Source organism: Rhinolophus hipposideros (genome assembly GCF_964194185.1).
Source record: "Rhinolophus hipposideros genome assembly, chromosome: 4".
Taxonomy (NCBI): Eukaryota; Metazoa; Chordata; class Mammalia; order Chiroptera; family Rhinolophidae; genus Rhinolophus; species Rhinolophus hipposideros.
The window spans coordinates 101091380-101111002 of NC_138050.1; the positions used below are offsets into that span (position 1 = coordinate 101091380).

The 19623-nt window shown below is 40.0% G+C and overlaps 2 protein-coding genes across 3 annotated transcripts in view; one reads left to right on the forward strand and one right to left on the reverse strand.

The window, feature by feature from the left end:
• CCDC122 (coiled-coil domain containing 122) overlaps positions 1-3939 on the reverse strand; it is a 42781-nt gene extending 38842 nt beyond the window's left edge. The window contains exons 1-3 of the mRNA XM_081045723.1: positions 3311-3939; positions 2519-2561; positions 689-845 (exon numbers count right to left, since the gene is read on the reverse strand). The gene's annotated coding sequence lies outside the window, so the exon portion shown is untranslated. The remainder of the gene's footprint in view (positions 1-688; positions 846-2518; positions 2562-3310) is intronic.
• LACC1 (laccase domain containing 1) lies at positions 3034-18052 on the forward strand. 2 transcript variants are annotated; one of them, XM_081045722.1, is made up of 7 exons: positions 3034-3841; positions 4931-5548; positions 6644-6822; positions 7572-7737; positions 12361-12586; positions 13859-14019; positions 15509-18052. In XM_081045722.1, the coding sequence occupies exons 2-6, from the start codon at positions 4987-4989 to the stop codon at positions 14016-14018; spliced, it is 1293 nt and encodes a 430-aa protein (XP_080901848.1). In that variant the 5' UTR covers positions 3034-3841; positions 4931-4986; the 3' UTR covers position 14019; positions 15509-18052. The 2 variants fall into 2 exon arrangements, with proteins under 2 accessions (XP_080901848.1, XP_080901847.1); XM_081045721.1 differs by lacking the exon at positions 3034-3841 and adding an exon at positions 4071-4217.
• The last annotated feature ends 1571 nt before the right edge of the window (positions 18053-19623 follow it).

Genomic DNA, 19623 nt, shown 5'->3' on the forward strand with positions numbered 1-19623 from the left:
GGAGAAAAAAATGTATATATAGGCCTTTGGTGAAATCCAGTCATACTTACTTGCATGTCTCATTTAAGACAGTAAGAGGTAAGGTCTTTTTTTTTTTACTCTATAAACAAGTAAGCGTGATTTCTAAACCAAGAGAAGCTTATAGTAGGTTGAAGGGTACCCCTCACCAATGAGAGAACCTGTGAATATGATCTTACTTGGAAAAAGGGTCTTTGCAGATATAATTAGGTTAAGGAACTCAAGATGAGATAATCCTGGATATAGAGTGGACACTAAATTCAATGATAGTTTAGACTAAATACGCAGTACCAGACAACATACAAAAACAGAAGTCTGACTCACAGCCTGCAGCAACCAACCCAGGAAACTAACATCCACCCACCTATTAACTGCAATAACCAACCCAGGAAGCCAGCCTGCTATCCATAAGTCAGACTTGAAGGAAGTCAGACCACTGTCTCTAATAATCCAGGAAGCTAAACAATAACCAATGTAACAGTTGAGCCAAAATGGGCAGTGCTTGATTAATAACTGACAGCTTCCCTAATTTTTGTCCCTACTTCCAACTTGGGACCAACCAGAGAAAGCCAAATATGCGCTCTTAACCAATCACATAGGATGCCCTGCTTCTAGTTAGCCAAGCTACTAGTTAGCTTCCCCATGTCAAAAGTCTCCAATCGGGGCATACCTGAACATGTTTCCACTATAAAACTTGCCCACTCTTCTGCTTGCCTTTGAGTCTCTGCCAAAACACAAGTGATGGTGGCTGACTCCCTTGTTCTAGCAAGCTCTGAAGAGACTTTGCTTGTTCTCATATGGTTGGCCTTTATCTCCACACTGTCCTTCTATGAGAATGATAGAGGAGATCTGAGGGTCAGACACACAGGAAAGTAGACCATGTGAGTGAGGACAGAGCATTAGGGCCTCAAGTCATGCAGCCTCAAGCCAAGGAACACCTAGAACCATCAGAGCTGGAAGAGACAAGCAAAAGCTCTGAAGGGAACATGGTCCTGATAATACCTTGATCCGAGACTGCTGCCTCCATAACTATGAGACAATAAACACATTTTTGTTGTTTTAAGCCATCCAATTTTGGTAGTTTGTTATGGCAACCTTAGGAAACTACCACAACTTTTAAACAGAAAGTGTGCTATATATATATATATATATATATATATATATATATATATATCCTTTCCTGAAGTACCCATAAACTTTAGTGCAAATGGCTTAAAAACAACTGTTCAGTTTTTGTTGTTTTTTAAATCCCACTTGTTCTCATGAGATTCACGTGGTGACATAAGAATGGGGATTTCCCCAATGGTTTCCCCTAACACAGTCATTCTCTCTGCACGCAAATGCTCTAAGTCTCTATGAAAAATATAGTCAAATAATTAAAATGTAGGTGATACAGCAGACAATCTCTAAGTCTAATTCCACTTAACCTCTAACAATTAACTCATTCTATTTCCTTTGTAAATCATAAACTAATTCCCCTATCATGCTGAAAGCTCAAGCTCAATGCTAAATGGTTAAGAAGCTACTTTTCTAGTGACACTGCCCATCTCTGCTACCAGCTGACCTGTACAAATCTGACAGTGTTACTTGTGTTTCTTCCTGAACCTGTTTATGCCAGTTGTACTTGTTACTGTGCTTTCATAATTTAATTGAATGCTATACAAGCCAATGAAACAATGTAGAAATAAAATTTGTTGTTTCTTTAAAATCTATGTTTAATATTTTGGAAAGACCCAGTAAAGGTGAGTTGTTTGAATGTGTGAGGCAACTATGAATGATTAGAAAGAACTCTGCTCTCAGAGAGCTTCACAAATGCCTTTAAGTTATTTTCCTCATAAAGGAACAAAATGTTGGGAAATCTTAGCTCATGGTTTAGAGGTATAGTTTATGCAAGAGACACGAGGCAGAACTCTTAATCAGCAGGCCCCATGCAAAGAAAAAGTCTTGGACTTTCTCAATATATTGGCAAATGGGCATACATTTAACCTAAAAAGTGTCTTAAGTTAAAATAAACTGTTTAAGGTCTTATACTTTTTCATGACTTTCTGGTTTAACTGAATTTTCTTGTAAACAGCTTTATTTGGATATAACTTATATACCAGCAAGTTCTGTTATATACAGTGTACAACTCAACGTTTAATCCAGTTTTTCAATGTATTGCCTGGCTATGGGTCCAGACTGCATCTATGAGAGGGCTGCTTCTGTATGGGAAATAAAATGCTAAAGAAAAAGCAATTAATTCTGTTTAGTGAGGGGATAGGGATTCAAGGAAGTCACATCTGAGCTTGAAGGGTCTTGAACAAACAACAGTTAAATAAGTATTATATAAAGAGAAGGGTGTACTAAATAGAAGTAATAGCATAAGTAAAGGATGAAATCATGCGGCCCGCCCAAGGTTGAGGATTAGGCCGGTTGTTTTTCCAAAGCTCATTATGCATTTGAATCATCAGTAGAGATGAAAACAGAACAAAGCAGTAAAACAAAACACGCCCAGACTTGCCTCCCAGGGACCGGGTTGCAAAGGTCCACCTGGAGTGGAGTCCCTAGAGGTAAGAGTGCAAGGAGACGAGCGTCAGAAGGGAAGGGGGAAAAGAACCCGTAGGCAAATAAAACAGAAGGACGAGCTCTTCCCTGGCAGCGTTCCTCCTGCGAAATGTTTCTTCTTCAATGTGCTGCCACTGCGTGGAATGTGAAATAAAAGGAATTCCCCCCATTGTCTCTGACCACTGGGATAAGTGTTTGAAACGGGCTCTGTCGCTAAAAGACCTGTTTCGCTTAGGGTGCCCGTATTTAACGTAAAACAGGCTCGGGGCAGAGCGCACCTTCTGATCAGGTGCACCATCTACCACTCGGGGCTCAGAACCAACGTCCGGCGAAAGTAACGAAAATACACATTGTGACAAAAGCACCTGCCGGGATACTTGAAGCGTAGGCTCCGCCCCCGGGATGGTGGGTGGGCGTAGGCTCCGCCCCGGGAGGGTGGGTGGGCGTAGGCTCCGCCCCCGGGGGGGTGGGTGAGCCCACGCGCCGGTCACACGGAAGCACCTGCGGTTCTGAGCTCCCCGAGCCGGGCTCCTTCGGGCGCAGGGTCAGGTCGGCACCCCCCCCGCCCCCCCCCCGAGCCACCGCGTGAGAAGAGGGGCGTCCCCGTCCTCCAGGCCCAGTGCCTGGCGATGCCCTTCCTCCCGCCCCTGAGGGTTGGCCCTACCCTCCCTGGACTATGGCATCTGCTCCACTTTTTACAAATAAATGTCACGGTCCCCGAGGGCTGATCAAGAAAGCAAATCCGCACCGTTGTCGCAGCCCCAGTGGTTAGCGCCCCCCAGCGTGGATCGTATTTTTGCAAGGACGTCAGGGACGCGTGTTTGCCAACCCGGGTGAGGGGCTGTGGGGGGCGCAGCTCCGGCCAGCGACCGCGGCGGGATCGGCGACCACGCACAGGCGCAACCACGCGCGTCTGCAAACGGCACACGCGCCAGCGAAGGAGGCGCTGTCACCGGAGCCGCGGGGAGCGTCTCACCGCCCGCCCCGTGGGGCAGCGACGGGCCCGGCGGCGCGGGACGCCGAGCGCACTCGGGGAGGACGTCCCCTCGCGGGCGGGAGCGGGCGTGCGACGTGTGCGGGCGCCTTCCGCGGTCTGTTCCGCTTCCTCTTCCCTCGGCGGGGAGCGGGCTCGACCGGCCGCCCCGACCGGAACTGCAGAGGCCCCGGCGGGCGCGGCGTCGGCTCCTCGCGGGATTCCCCCGCGCGGGCGCGGCCGGCCACGGCCTGCGGGGCGCGAGCCCGGTGGACGCCCGGCGAGGATCCGCCGGTCCGCGCGGAGGTGCGTGAGGTGGCTGAGGGAGGACGGGCGTCGCCGCCGACGACACAGGCGTCGGACCCCGGAGGACACGCTCCCGCTAGCTCGGGCCTCCGGGCGGGGACGGGCCGGGGGCCGCACGTCGGACAGCGCGCCGCACGCCGGGCGCCGGAAGCGAGGGGCGGCCGCGCGTCGGGAGGGAGATCCCGGGCCCTGATTGGCTGGACTCCCAGGGGGCGGGGCGGGGCGGGGCGAGGCCCCGCGGGTGGGGACGCGCCCCCGAGCCCAGCGCGGGAGCGGCGGGTGGCACGGTTGCGCCCTGCGGGAGTTCACGGGCGCCCTTACTTCTCTCAACCTTTTTCACAACTAGCGAGATGAACTGGAGCGGGAGCCCTGCACGGTAGGGGGTGGAGGTTTGGGGTGGCGGCCGGGGAAAACCGTGCGGGAAAGGGCTTAGGAAAACGGGTCCCCCACGAAGCAGCGGCAGCCGGGGCGCGGAGGACTGGGGCTGCAGGGGACGGTCTCGCGGCGGCACTGAGTAGGACAGCACGTGGGACGCAGGCCTGCTCCAGGGGGCAGTCAGTTCTGTGCCCATTGCCGTTCCTGGACTGTTGTGTAAACGCTGGAAGGAAATAGGCCGTCTCAGCTCTTATCCCTGAAAGACGCGATTGGAAAGTACAGCTCCACTTAAAATACTGAATGTAAGGCCCCGGTATTTCGTCTGAAGGGATGTGACCTAACATGCCTGGCATGTCAGAATTAGTATCGCATAAATCGATACCATGTAATTTAAAAATTGGACTTGGTCTAAATCCGCACGTAATTAATTCCCTGCTTAAAATTTGCTGTATGAAAAACAAAACAAAACAGGAACTGTGGTTTTTTTTTGGAAAGAGGTACATATACTTTGAATTAAGAGGTGTCTTTACTTGAATTGTCATGATTCTCATGACAAATAGTGGACTAGCCTTTCTGGGAGGGTTCTAGAGTTACGGTTTTGGTGACACTTTTAGATCAATGCGATTCTCTTTGCTTTCTTAGCCACACGTTTCTGTTGTAACTATAAGAAGATTGATATAATTTTGTGTTATTTATGCTAATTTTTCTTTACAGGTGATTTTGGGGGGCACAGAAGACTTCTTTGAAGAGCTTTGTACAGTTATTGAAAGATGGCAGAAGCAGTATTGATTGATCTCTTTAGTTGGAAATTGAATGCTCAGAAAAACTATCACCAGACATTGCTGAACACATTGACTGCTATTCGATGCCACCATGCCGCCAAGGCCAAGTTCCTTTGCATAATGTGTTGCAGTAACATCAGCTGTCCAAGGGATGGTGATCATGATAATTATGAATTAGAAACAAACAATGAATTGTCAACTCTCCTGAGAGAATTTGAGACTGTTAGCAATCCCAGTGTGGCTGCCTCTTTGTATACCATTAAACAAAAAATTGATGAAAAAAATCTGAGCAGCATTAAGGTAATTGTACCCACGCACCGGAAGACATTAATGAAAGCTTTTATTGATCAACTCTTCACAGATGTTTACAATTTTGAGTTTGAAGATTTACAGCTGACTTTGAGGGGAGGTCTTTTGAAACAGTCCACTGAAATTAACATAACCGCAGCTCAAGAACTAGAAGCAATCCAGAATGAAATAGAAACGTATTTGAGAAGTCTGCCAGCACTGAATGGAGAATTAACCATTATCACATCTCTTTTGATCCCAGGTATGTTAAGCACTGTCTGTTGTTTTCACCAGGCACATGAAAAACAAGTCTTTCTTTTGAAGTTGTTCACCTCTTTTTTGCCCTCTGTTTTTTGTAGACTATTGTCATGCAGGGTGGCATTCGGGGTCTCACCTCCCACTCCCCACATAAGAATGCAGGATATGGAGAGGCCAAAAACAAACACCGACAGAGCCATAGATAGGGGAGTCATACTGCTATATTCTCTCTGGCGACTGGGTTGGAGACACAGGAAGCAGGAGCCACACTATCCACAACCTGCCGTCCACTTCTCTCTGCCAGCCAATCTCACTTGCTAGCTGCAATCCGCCGCACTCCAACTGCAATCCGCTCTTGCTAGCTGAGCCACCATCTTCTCGCTAGCCCCCATTTGCTGCTAGCGTAGCCACAGCAGTTATATTAGTGGCCAGTTGCTCACTGGTTACAGCTGACGGCCAACTAGCCACAGCTGATGGCCATCCAGTCACAGTTGATGGCCATTTACTACCCGAGTGAGCACCTTTCCATCTGAGGGCGAGAGCCTGGAAACTGCACTCATGGCTCTGTCCGCACAGCTATTGTGGGCTTCTGTGCTCATTAGCATCAGTTGCAACATGGGAGTGTCATAGGTGGTCTTGTAGTGTTAAGGATGTCAAGGGATATCAAGTGATGCTCCCTTCAAAGCCACCGGTCTTATAAAAGGCCCGGTCTTATATTTTATTATATAAGACCAGGTCTTGTAGTAAAATAAGGCCGGGTGTTATATTAATTTTTGCTCCGAAAGACCCATTAGAGCTGATTGTCTGGGTAGGTCTTATTTTCGGGGAAACACGGTATATGCTATTGAGTATAACAAAGACAAATAGGACAGAAGATACTCTCTGAAGAGCAATAATCCCGAAGGAAAGGTAAAACAAACACAAAGCAGTGTGTAAAAAGAACACATGGAGGGCCAAGGTGCTGTGGAAAGTAGATGCCAGATAAACAAATGCAGGTTGAGATGATCAGGGAAAGTCTAACCAAGAGATAGAGTTTGTAATGCTCTTTACAGTATTTTGTATTAACATATTTTTAATCTTCACAACTTATCTTCAACAGATATTTTCATACATGGATTTACTACAAGAACAGGTGGGATATCTTACATACCAACTCTCAGCTCGTTCAATCTCTTCAGTAGTTCCAAACGGAGAGATCCCAAGATAGTTGTTCAAGAAAATCTGCGTAGGTTGGGGAGTGCCGCAGGATTTAATGCAAAGAAATTTTACCGAATAAAGGTAAAATTATGTTGCATATTTTGAAAGCTATCAAGTTTGTTCTTAACTCTACTAATGACTAATGAGCTTTAATCAACTTATTTAACTTTTGCATCTGGTGTTTTATCTAGAACTTTAGGATAATGCTTGGGGTTGTTTTTCTTATATCTATAGACAACAGCCTGAAAATCAATTCTGTGATGTATATATTTCACCTGGAGCTCCTCATGTCTAAAAGTATAGCTAATTCTCACAGAGTATAGTATCACTGCCCTTTTTAATGTAGAAGGAAGGTTCCTAAATGGTGGAAGAGAAAAGCCATTGTTTTCTAAATCAACACCAGGAACTTAGGGTACAATTGATGAGATAATGCCTTGTTTCTTACAGAATTCTAGCTTTACTTGAGTCTAGGACAAGTATAAATATCATTGACTTGGTAATTTCTTTGGTAAATTTCTTGGTAAATGAATTAGTCCTTTGTGGAAAGTTCTTCACGTAGGGATCCATTTCAAATGGGAAGTGTTCATTATGGACAGTATTGAATTTTTCAGTGTTAAAGTCTGCTTTCCCTTCAATAAAATATGCAGAAATTATAATACCAAAAGTTAAATGATAAGTAAATTTGTTATATGTAGAGGTGATATATGTAATGAATGCTAGTAATCTTAAACTGGTTATATGATTGTGTACAAAATAAGCACTTTCAGAAAAACTAATGGTATGAGAAGTTCTACTTTCAAAACATTTTTATTGCACATCTCTGGTATTAGACTGATCATGCCAATGACGTTTGGGTTATGGGAAGGAAGGAGCCTGAATCTTACGATGGAATCACCACAAATCAGAGAGGAGTCACAGTAGCGGCTCTTGGTGCTGACTGTATACCTATAGTTTTTGCAGATCCTGTCAAAAAAGCATGTGGTGTTGCTCACGCTGGTAAGTAAACTTAATGAAGCATGTAGGATTTTACCAATTTTGTATTACAGGAAAAATGATAATTTCTCTCTGGAGAGCATGACAGACGGATAAACAGTTCATTGCTTTACAGGGTGATCAGTGTAAAGATGGGGGTAGGTTCAGCATAATCCTATTATAAAAGCAGATAAAAGGAATACCTAAGTCAAATTGTATGAGTCAGAGTGGAATTCCCAGAAGTACATACATGGGCTGATTCCTGAGGAATGTATAGGGTTTGGCTAGGTGCCAGCGTTTTTCAGAAGGGATGCAGTTAACATTTTGGGCAAGATAATCTTGCATTGCAGACAGTTTGCTTGGTTTTCGAAATCCCCAATTATTGTAATTAAAAAACAAAGAGTCTTCGTGCTTTTCAAAACACTCCCCAGGGAGTGGTACTGCCTCTGGATTAGGAGCCTTAAAGTCTAGGCATTGGGGAACAGGAAGGTTAGGCATACTGCAAAAAAGTGTTCATGAAGATGGCAGCAGCATGGATAAAGGTATGAAGATAAGGACAAGTAAGAAATGTTTGGAAAACTGCATTTGGTTCAATATGCTATAGTGTAGTGGCTTTAGCTATTCTCTAAAGATAAGAACAAAATGTAAAAGTCTTTAGATGATGTATTAAGGTTATGGAGTTTTGTTTCCTGGAGGTTTTTAAAATACCATTTAGATTATCCAGTCGTTGTGATTCTATGTGAAATGAGGGATGATCTTTTGGATTTCCTTCTGCTTGTAAATCTATGACTACTTTGGTTTTTAGGCCATAGATAAATAAGAAAATGGCATATTTTTCTTTTGACCTAGCTAAAGTGATGGAATCAGATGACTAGAAATCAGGATTGCTAATTGACATTGTCAAAAGTTATTTAAAATTTGAATCTTAGTTCCCGGATATACAAAGGGGATATTATTTGTTACTTCTTAGGTTTTAAAACATTAAGTTTAAAAATACCAAAGATAAAGCTGTCAAAATGAAACTGTTGAAAAAGAACAGTTAGTGGTCTCACACTTCCTGACTTCAAAAAATAATCCATAGCTACAGTAATCAAAACAGTATGGTACTGGCATAAAGACAGACATATAGACCAATAGAATAAAATAGAGACTCCAGAAATAAACCCTTGCGTATATGGTCAAATGATTTTCAACCAGGTACCTAGACTATACAATGGGAAAAGCACAATCTCTTTAACAAATGGTGCTGAGGAAACTGGATATTCACGTGCAAAAAAATGGATGATGGACCCTTATCTTACATCATATATAAAAATACCTCAAAATGTATCAAAGAATTACATGTAAGCTAAAATTATAAAACTCGTAGAAGAAAACAAGTGTAAATCCTTGTGACCTTGGATTAGGCAATGGTTTCTTAGATATGAAAAGAAAAGCAAAAGCAACAAAATTAAAAACAGATAAATTAGATTTCATCAAAATATAAAACTCTGTGTCAAAGGACACAATCAACAAAGTAAAAAAGGCAGCTCATGGAATGGGAGAGAATATTTGCAATTCATATACCTGACAAAGGGTTAATATCCAGAATATATACAGAACTCCTACAACTCAACAACAACAAAAAAACAAATAACCTGATTAAAATATGGACAAAGAACTTGAATAGACATTTCTTCAAAGATGATATAAAAATGATCAACAAGCATGTGAAAAGATGCTGTAATGATAAGTGGGGAAAAGAAGGAGGGCACACTAGAGAGGGGGGAGAAATTTATTTAGTAATAGCTAATCAATTTATTTTGTAACTTGTAATAACAAAAGACAAAGGCAATTAATAGAATATGTTAATGTCCGAAAGTAAAGGTGATTAGCACTAAACTATATAGATAACGATGTCATGGCAAAGGAGTATATATACGTATAAGTTTAAGAGATCCCAACATATGTTTATTATTGATCAAAAATCACTTGGCTAATTAAATTAAATACACAGATAACATCACTAAGGATTCTCCAAAAGCAGTGATAAGCTTTACGTGAGAGTAACTATTATAGTAGATGCCAATAAAGCTCACCAAACTGAGGGAAAGCAGTCCTTGAAAAGTCATAAATCAAAGCCTTGCCAGGTCTGTAGCTGAGAGACTCAGGCATCTCCCACACCGCTGTTTGCTAGGTCCCAAGAATGTTGTTGTTGTTGCTGCTAGAAGTCAAGACATCTTTTGATGTAAGCTTCAAGCTGCGTGTGTTTTTAAGATGCTAACAAATTCTCAAGAATGTTGCTGCTGTTGCCGTTGCTGTTGCAGTTATTGTTGGAAGTTAGGGCATCTTTTGAAGTTGCAAGCTGTTCTCAAGAAGGCTGACCATGGGGAACAACACTGGAGAGACTGGGAACCAGCCAGACCTCACGAGGTTCGCCGCTGGAAGTCAGGACATCCCCTGATGGTGTAAGCTGCATTTTGTTGGAAGTTTTCAAAATGTCAGAATGATGAAGGATCACCAATGACAAATGACCAAATGATGAAATTACACTGCCAACTGAAGTCTGTCTTACATATTTTCTCAGATGTCTTGTTCCTGGCTCCCCCTCTGGAAATGGCCAGTTCCAGGACGGTCCGGCAGTCAATGATAAAAATATTGCTTATCCGGCTGAAGGGCTAGTTCATCCGGACAAGCAACATCTACTGTTCCTGCTTGGGGCTATAGGCCCAAGGTCTTCCAAAGCCTGGCAACATGTGTGTCATGTCATCCCGATATAATTTTGCTACTTCCTCACTTTATCTGTTGAGGTGGGCGAAACGGACAGAAAGCAACATCATCTCTTATCTCCCCTACTCCGGATAATGAGAACAAAGGGGGACAGAAAAGCAACCTCATCTCATATCTTCCCCTGCTGGGGAGAATGAGACCAAAGGGGGAATTTACTCAATACCTAATCTCAGCACAGAATTCTTTTAACCCTAAGCTAACCATCACCTCACATGCAGTAACAGACAAAAGCTAGTAGACAAAAGCTCACACCAACCAATGAAGGCAAATTTTCTTTAACATCTTCCCTACAGATGTTCCACATAACTAGGAAAATGCAAATCTTTGAAACCACAGTGAGATGTCACCCATTAAGATGGCTAATACAGAAAAACAAACACACAAACAAAACAAAGTAATAACAAAGTAATAAGTTTTGGTGAGGATATGGAGAAATCGGAACACTGATTCAGTGTTGGTGGGAATGTGCAGCTGCTATGGGAAAATGACACGGTGTTTCCTTAAAAGTTTTAATGTAGAATTACCATACTGTCCAGCAATTCTACTTCTGAGTATATATCTGAATATATATCCAAAAGAACTGAAAGCAGGATCTCAATCAGATATTTGCAAACCGTGCTAATAGCAGCATTGTTCACAATAGCCAAGAGATTGAAGCAACTCATGTGTCCGTTGATGGATTAATGGATAAGCAATGTGGTGTATACATACAATGGAATATTATTGAGCCTTTAAAAAGAAGGGAATCCTGACACATGTTACAACATGAATGAACTTTGAGGACGTTATGCTAAGTGAAAAAAGTTAATCACAAAAACACAAATGCGCGCCGACCCGGTAGCTTAGGCGGTTAGAGCTCCACGCTCCTAACTCCGAAGGCTGCCGGTTCAAGTCCCACGTGGGCCACTGGGCTTTCAACCACAAGGCAAGTTCAACTCTTCGACTCCCGCAAGGGGTGATGGGCTGCGCCCCCTGCAACTAAGATTGAACATGACACCTTGAGCTGAGCTACCTCCCGAATGGCTCAGTTGATTGGAGCGAGTCCTCTCAACCACAAGGCAAGTTCAACTCTTCAACTCCTGCAAGGGATGGTGGGCTGCGCCCCCTGCAACTAACAACGGCAACTGGGCCTGGAGTTGAGCTGCGTCCTCCACAACTAAGACTGAAAGGACAACAACTTGAAGCTGAACGGCACCCTCCACAACTAAGATTGAAAGGACAACAACTTGACTTGGAAAAAAAGGCCTGGAAGTGCACGCTGTTCCCCAATAAAGTCCTGTAAGTAATAATAAAAAATAAATAAATGCTGTATGATTCCACTTATATGAGGTATCTGGAGTAATCAAATTCATAGAAACAAAGTAGAATGGTTTGGGGGAAGGTGGAAAGGGTGATTTATTGTTTAATAACTTGTATAGAGTTTTAACTATGCAAGATGAAAAATTTGTGGAGATTGCCTGCACAATGTAAATATATTTAACACTACTGAGGTGTACACTTTAAAATGGTTAAAATGGCAAATGTTATGTTTTTCTTCCACAGTTTTTTTAAAATGTGGGGGAAAAAGTAAGGCAGGAAGAGAGAGACAGAGAAGACTAAGAAGATATATCCCAGTGGAAACTAAAAGGACACAACATTTTTTAAAAGAAATGGAAGAAATTAAATGTCTCTTCTATGTCATGTGCTACATATGGTATACCTCCTTTAAAAAACAGTATTTTAATTAGTTAATTGATTATTTAGCTTAAGTTTGTGATTCCCTTACTATTTCTGGACTTCGAGAAATACGTCAACTGACTGCTCATTTTTAACTTAGATATAAATTAAGGTGAAATTTTGTCATGTTTTAACTTTGTTTCTTTTTCTCTTATTTACCAGGTTGGAGAGGTACTTTGTTAGGTGTTGCTATGGCTACAGTGAATGCTATGAGAGCAGAATATGCCTGTCGTTTGGAAGATATTATTGTGGTGCTGGGACCGTCAGTAGGCCCTTGCTGCTTCACACTTCCAAGGGAATCAGCAAAGGCATTCCATAATCTTGATCCTGAATGTGTACGGCTGTTTGACTCCCCAAATCCCTATGTAGACATTCGTAAGGCCACCAGGTATGTTTGATTTCAGTCTGGAACTGCAAGTTTGCTTATTGCTTGTAAAATGAAAATTAGGGAACCATTAGTAAATCCAAGAAAAATTTAGGTGGCAGATATTTAAATCGTTGACATATACATGTATGCAAAAACTCATTTTAAATATGAAATCTATTCTCACCTAAGTTTTCATAACAAACATCCAGAAATTTTCCTGGATAGTATCTCTTCTTGATTTAAAAGTGAAGGAAGATGGGGGGAGAGAGGTCCACAGTGTGAGGGATATAAATGATAAACGTCTAAGTATTACTTTGTCTTGTGCACCTGAAACTAATAAAAAAAAGGGGGATTAAAAAATGAAATAGTTAATAAAATATTTCACAACAATAAATTAAAAAGTGAAGGAAGAAACAGTTGGTATATAGTTTTAAGAGAACTACTTAAACTTCATGTAGAAAAGTTGGCGTGTACTTCATAGTCATTCCCCAGTTAAATCTTCCTAAATACAATAAACTGTCAGGAAGCTGATATTTTAAAATTATTTGTATTCTCCAATTAACTAGAGGAATGTATTTCTTACCAAAAATATTAGATGATATAAACACAGTCACATTCAAAATTTTTATGGTCCTTTGCAGTTTTGAATTTATGAAGTTTTGCTATTAATAGCTGTTAAAATTTGTCCTTTCTGTAATACAAAGGAAAATTGATGTCTGATTTGAACAGTGTTTCTATTCCAATCAGCAAAACCTTGCCCAGGTTCTACCTTGTTTAGCACATAAGTAGAAAGGATTGAAATGGATCTTTAAATGTTACTTGTGGAATAAGTATCACTAATTTGTAGTCATATTTCATGTCATAAAGTCTTTATGGAAAAACAAATTTTGTGTGAAAAATTTGGTAATAGAAGGAAAGGAGATGGGAAGACCAAATGACTAAAAAGCATGCCTTGTCTGAATCAAATGACTCTTGTTTACAACTACCCTGGTAACTTTAAAGTTTCTTTTCAAATAAGAACTTGGTTTTGATAACAGAATTCTGTACCCAGATTATGTTTGCAGGACAATATGGAAAGTTGTATACTTCATATATGAATTTAGGTGATAAATGGTGATAAAATCTACCATTTCCTGATTAGTCCACGTTCTGTAACTGAATAATAATTTGTATTCTTCCAAGCATATATTTCCAACAATTCATTTCCACCAATATCCATACATTTTTTTTCATGTTGCATTGACCATTGGTAAAATAAACTCTTGCTATTTTTTGGAAAATCTTTATCCTAAGGATTCTTCTAGAACGGGGAGGAATTTTACCACAGAATATTGAGGACCAGAAGCAAGATCTCAACCTCTGTACATCCTGCCATCCTGACAAGTTCTTCTCCCATGTCCGAGATGGCCTTAATTTTGGTACACAGATTGGCTTCATATCAATTAGAGAATGAGGTACAGTAGGTTCTACCTCCCCTCTCCCAACGCCTCTCCCTCTCGCCCATCCCCTTCTTCCTCTTTCCACCTTTCCCTCCCCTCATTTTTAAAGATAATTATATTTACTCCCTTATTCCTATAGGAAGAATTAAGTTTCCACTTTTTAGTGAAACAATAGTGGTAGAAAAGTTCATTTGCAGTGACATACTCTAACAGAAAGAACAGCCACTCCTTTTCCTAGTTAATCAGGCATGCATACGTTAAAGGTATAAAAAATAATTTATTCTTTAATAATCTATGTACTTTACTATGATAACATCCTTTTTTTAAAAATTAAATTTATTGGGGTAATATTAGTTAATAACATTATGTAAGTTTCAGGTGTACAACTTTATAATACACCATCTGTATATTGCATTGTGTGCTCAGCACCTAAAATCTAGTTTTCTTCTGTCACCATATATTTGTCCCTCTTCATTTTCCCATTACTCCCCTTCCACTCTGGTAACCACCATACTGTTGTCTGTGTCTATGAGTTTGCTTGTTTGTTGCTTTTTGTTTCATAACCCACATAGGAGTGAAATCATAAGGTTCTTAACCTTTTCTGTCTGACTCATTTCACTTAGCAAGATATTCTCAAGATCTATCCATGTTGTCACAAATGGCAGTATTTCATCTTTTCTTACAGCTGAGTAATATTCTATTGCTTATATGTACCACATCCTCTTTATCCAATCATTGATCAAAGGACACTTAGGTTGTTTCCATGTCTTGGCAATTGTGAATAATGCTGCAATGAACATAGGGGTACATACATCTTTCCATATAAGTGTTTTCAAGTTTTCCTGCTAAGTATCCAGAAGAGGGATGGCTAGGTCATAACATCCTTATACCTTTCTTTTTTTATTTTTATTTTTTGAGAAGGAATTTTTATATAATGATTCTAAATTCTAGAATACTAAGAAATCCTCATACAAAATGGCTTGGTTGTCAACTAGATTTCTATTGGCCATTTTTCTTTAAAGAGCCAAATAGTAAATATGTTAGGCTTTGTGAGACATACAGTCTGTGTCTCAACTACTCAACTTTGCAGAGCAAAAGCACACAGGAATGATACAGAAACAAATGAGTTTGGCTGTGTTTCAATAAAACTTTATTTATAAAACAAGCGAAGGGCCAGGTTTGGCCCACAGGCTATAGTTTGCTGACACCTGATCTTCAGTCATAGAGCAAGACTGAGTGTAATTTAATAAAATTACCATTTATTAGAGAGAGGTTTTTTATAGTTATCTAAAAATATTTCATTACAGTGATTTAGCACTGACCCTTTAGCATATATCTAATTTTCCTTAAGGTTACTTTTAATTGAATTAATAGTACTCTTAGTCTTCCAAATATCTTGAACCCTTTAACACACAAAAGACTTTAACAGACTACATGATTCTCACTTTGATATTCTAATAGCACTAGTAAGGATCTCATATTTGATTTCTGTTTATTTTTACAGATACTTGTCTGAATTTTTATGTGACTGTTTCCTGCCTCCTTCCAAACTGACTTCAGGAGAGAAATTTAGCTGTTTGGTTTACTTAATACCAAAGGATTACAATGGATAATTCATCTTTAGGGTAAATTTTCACTATTATCTAAAGCCAAATGATTTTCATTTGATTCTGACAATAACTGGCAAAAACGTCGGTATGATGTGGCTTATACATTTTATACAGATAAGGATTCCTCTTAACGTTTGTTCTCTGTATTTGTTGCATGAATCAGGAAAAGGTCTGTTAAGTATTTATTGGGAATCTTCTGTTTATCAGTCATGGTGTAAAGAACAGGGGAAATAAAAATGGTAAGACTTTTCCCTTTGAGTCTAATGCAGTGGAGGGGATAAAGGCTTCTAGTACATAAATTTAATTTTTAATAGCAGTAGAAGAGTACAGAAGAAGGAAGGATTTATTCTATCTGGAAGGCAGAATAGAGGAGATATTATAGAGAAAATTACATCACAAGGGCCTGAAAGATGTACAGGCTTTGGACAAATGAAAAACAACATAACAGGTTGAGAGAAGATCATGAATGAGGGCATAAAACTGAAAGTGTGCCACACGTTTTAGAGAAAGAAGGGTGTAGACAGGACTTACTGGAAAAACAGGTTGGGAACATTATTTAGGGTTTCAAATGCCATGTCAGAGTTTGGAGTTTATTTTCCAGGCAAAGTGTAGGCATAACAAGTAGAGGAGTGTTTTTATTTCCTTGGCATCATATTTACCAGGATGGATTTAAAATGAGAGAGACCAAAGCAGAGAGACTAGTTCAGAGGCAATCAAAATGCTGTAAAAAAGAAATAGTGAAGCCAGAATGAAGGCAATGGACATTAAAATGGAGAAGACAGTTGATGGATCAGAGAGACATTTCAGAGATGGAATCAGTGGATCCTGTTAGTAGATACGGAAATGAGTGGTGAGGGAGAGTGGAGACATCGTTGAGGACTCCAAGATTTCTGCTTGGCTGACTACCCTGCATGGCAACAAAAGGAGGGAGGAGGTTCAAACAAGGGAGAACGGTATTGAATTTGACACACAGACCAGAAGACATGCAGGTGGAAATACATGGTCACCAATTAGAAACGGAGACGTGGAACCTAGGAGGGAGCCAGGAAAAAGACACAGATGTAGAAGCTGGCTATGCAGAGATGATGCTTTAGTCCATTGGAGTAGGCTGGATTATCTAAGCAGAATTGCTGGGAGACAAAAAAGTCCAAGGATGAAACGGCATACAGCACCTGCATTTGAAGAACAAGTAGCTGAACCAGTAAAAAAATAATAATCATAGAAGTATGAAAAAAATAGAATATAGTCATTTTGAAGAAAGAAGAGGTACTCAAAAGAAATCTTCAGAGGTGAAATGAGGACTGAGAAGAATCCGATGGATTCACCATATTGAAGCCATCCTCCAGGAAGTGGTGGGGGGTCAGATTGCAGTGTTTTGAGGAAGGGGAGGCATGGGTGTCTTTTACAGTATTTGCTAGAGAAAAAGTGCTGGGGCCTGTGTCTTGAGGGAAGGCATATTTTTTGTGGGGTATGCGTGGTTTTAAATATATTTGGAGGCTAAGCCAGGAGTTAAGCTGTTTTTCATTTGGGAAACAATGGTATACATGTTAATGTGAGTGTTACTGGGAAACCGGTATATGGTGTATATGTTAACATGAATTGTCACATCATATCTTAAGATTTCTTATACATATGTTTCTTACATGAATACACAGTAGAATAATAGAAAATTACATTTGTTGGATATTTACGAAGTACTTTCACAGACATTATCTCATTTTACCTTTACAGCTACTCTGAAATACATAGTTCAGCTGTTACCCTTTTCATACAGATGAGAAAATTGAGCCTCGCTGAGGTCGAGGTTAAAGTCAAATAATTTGTGATAAAATAGATTTGAACCTCCATCTTGTGATTGCAGATCTCATTGCAGATTTTACAGTTAATCAAAAATATTGGAATTAAAATTTTATTTTCAACCTTTTTTTTAGTTTGTTTTTCAATCTTTTGTTAATATCATTTATTCACTCAGTTAAAATTTTGTTGAAGTATTAGGTCAAGTTAAAAAACTACAGTCCTAGCCCTCAAGATGTTTAATATCCAGTGAAAGGTTGATAGTCAATAAACCAACAATTTCAATACTTGATATGTGTTGTAAGGTTGACGCAACCTGATAACCTTATTTGATTTAATTCTCTGCAACTCATAGCTCAGTGTGAAACTTAAGCAAAACACCTCATTTCTTCCAATTCAGAGAAAGCATTAAACACAAAACATAGGGCAGCAGTTGCAAACTCATGAAACCATTCTTTTCATTTAATGGTTACAATAAAGATTAAGGAATAATTCCACACCTTGAGAAAGGTTGATAACTTTCCAGTTCTTCACGGTGCATAATTTTGTTTGAAGTTTACAAATTTATAGAATACTAGGCAGCCATGTTTCACTTTATGTATGAAAATGTTAAAAAAACAAATAAAAATTATGTTTGATTGTCTGTGATTTTGAATTTTCTGTGCAGAAGCATATAGTGAAAAATTGTCTCCTTCGGTTTTATTGAGTGAAAAATACTGATTCAGTAACTCAGAAACAAAATGACTAGGTTGTTAAATAATCATATGCTATTGCCCCTGCAAGGTTTCTGTTACTCTTAAGCATCAGCATATATGTTTCTGGGACTTTTAGGCTGCAACCCCAATGATGATTTTTAATAAGTTTTGTTTTCAATCAAAGCACTGCTACTTAACTGCACATAGGAAATGTCAGCTGTCATTTTATTAAGCAGAAAAATTAAGTTTGGAAATCAAATAAGAGTTCATGATATGATTCTTTTGGAGGTATTAATTACCAAACTACCATTTATTTAATTGTAATTTTAATTTGTGAAGAACAGCATAGTGACTAAAAATAAATAGGCTATACGAAAACATGATCTTTCCACTAGGAGGCAGTATTTCTATAAGAAGCTCTGCTCTTTCTTGATATAAAGTTGAACCAGTCTTTATCTCTGTATTTACTAGTACAGAAAAAAAAAGAGGGCATTTAAAGTTAATCAATGTGCTGCTTTTACTTCAGATGTAATGTACCATGTTTCCCCGAAAATAAGACCTAGCCGGACCATCAGCTGTAATGCGTCTTTTGGAGCAAAACTTAATAAAAGACCCGGTCTTATATAAGACCTGGTATTATATTATGTTATGTTGTGTTGTATTATGTTAAAGACTCGGTTTTATTTTACTATAAGACAAATTTTTTTGCTCCAAAAGACACATTAGAGTTGATTGTCCAGCTAGGTCTTATTTTCGGGAAAACGGTATTGTAATTCAAGTACATGAAAACATTTAGGAACACTCACCCACCTGGATCTCCCTTCTACAGAATCTCCAATAACTGCTTTTCTATAAGTAAATTTTTGGAGGGAAATTCAGAGAAACTTATTCTGTGTCACATGACAAAACATTAATAATACCCATGGTCTCAGAAGCTGGATGATAAAATGGCAGTGACATCTGAATTACATTGTTCTGTATCTCACAGTGGGATTTGGCATTTGTTTTCACCTGGTTGTCCAAAAGTTATACTTACAATGTATCTATCCTCCTTTTTGTGTGCACTCTTAGAGAATGCCACCGATCTGTGGAAGTCAGCGCTTTCAAAAAGCAAAGCTCAATTATCTTTGTGTGTGTGTGTGTGTGTGTGTGTGTGTGTGTACACGCATGTGCATGCTAAATGGTAAACAAGAAATACAGATTTGCTATGTATGATATATAGCCTCTTTGCCCCAGCTAACGTAAAATCCACACAAAATGTAGTAGATGCAGTGGAATCATAGATTTGTGTGTATAAAATTTTGGATATTGTGCCAGTAAAGAATGGTACGTGTTGTCCGTACGCTCACTGTATGTGTTATGGGGAACTCTGGTCTAGAGCATGTACATTCCCACTGTAGGCAGTGCTTTTAAACTTGTGATTTCAAGGAGGAGGCAGCTGACGTAAGTCACGGCATTGGTCTTTGTTAAGTCCCTGCTCAGTGAAGGAAAGGAAATCTGCCTGTACGTCTTCCTGACTA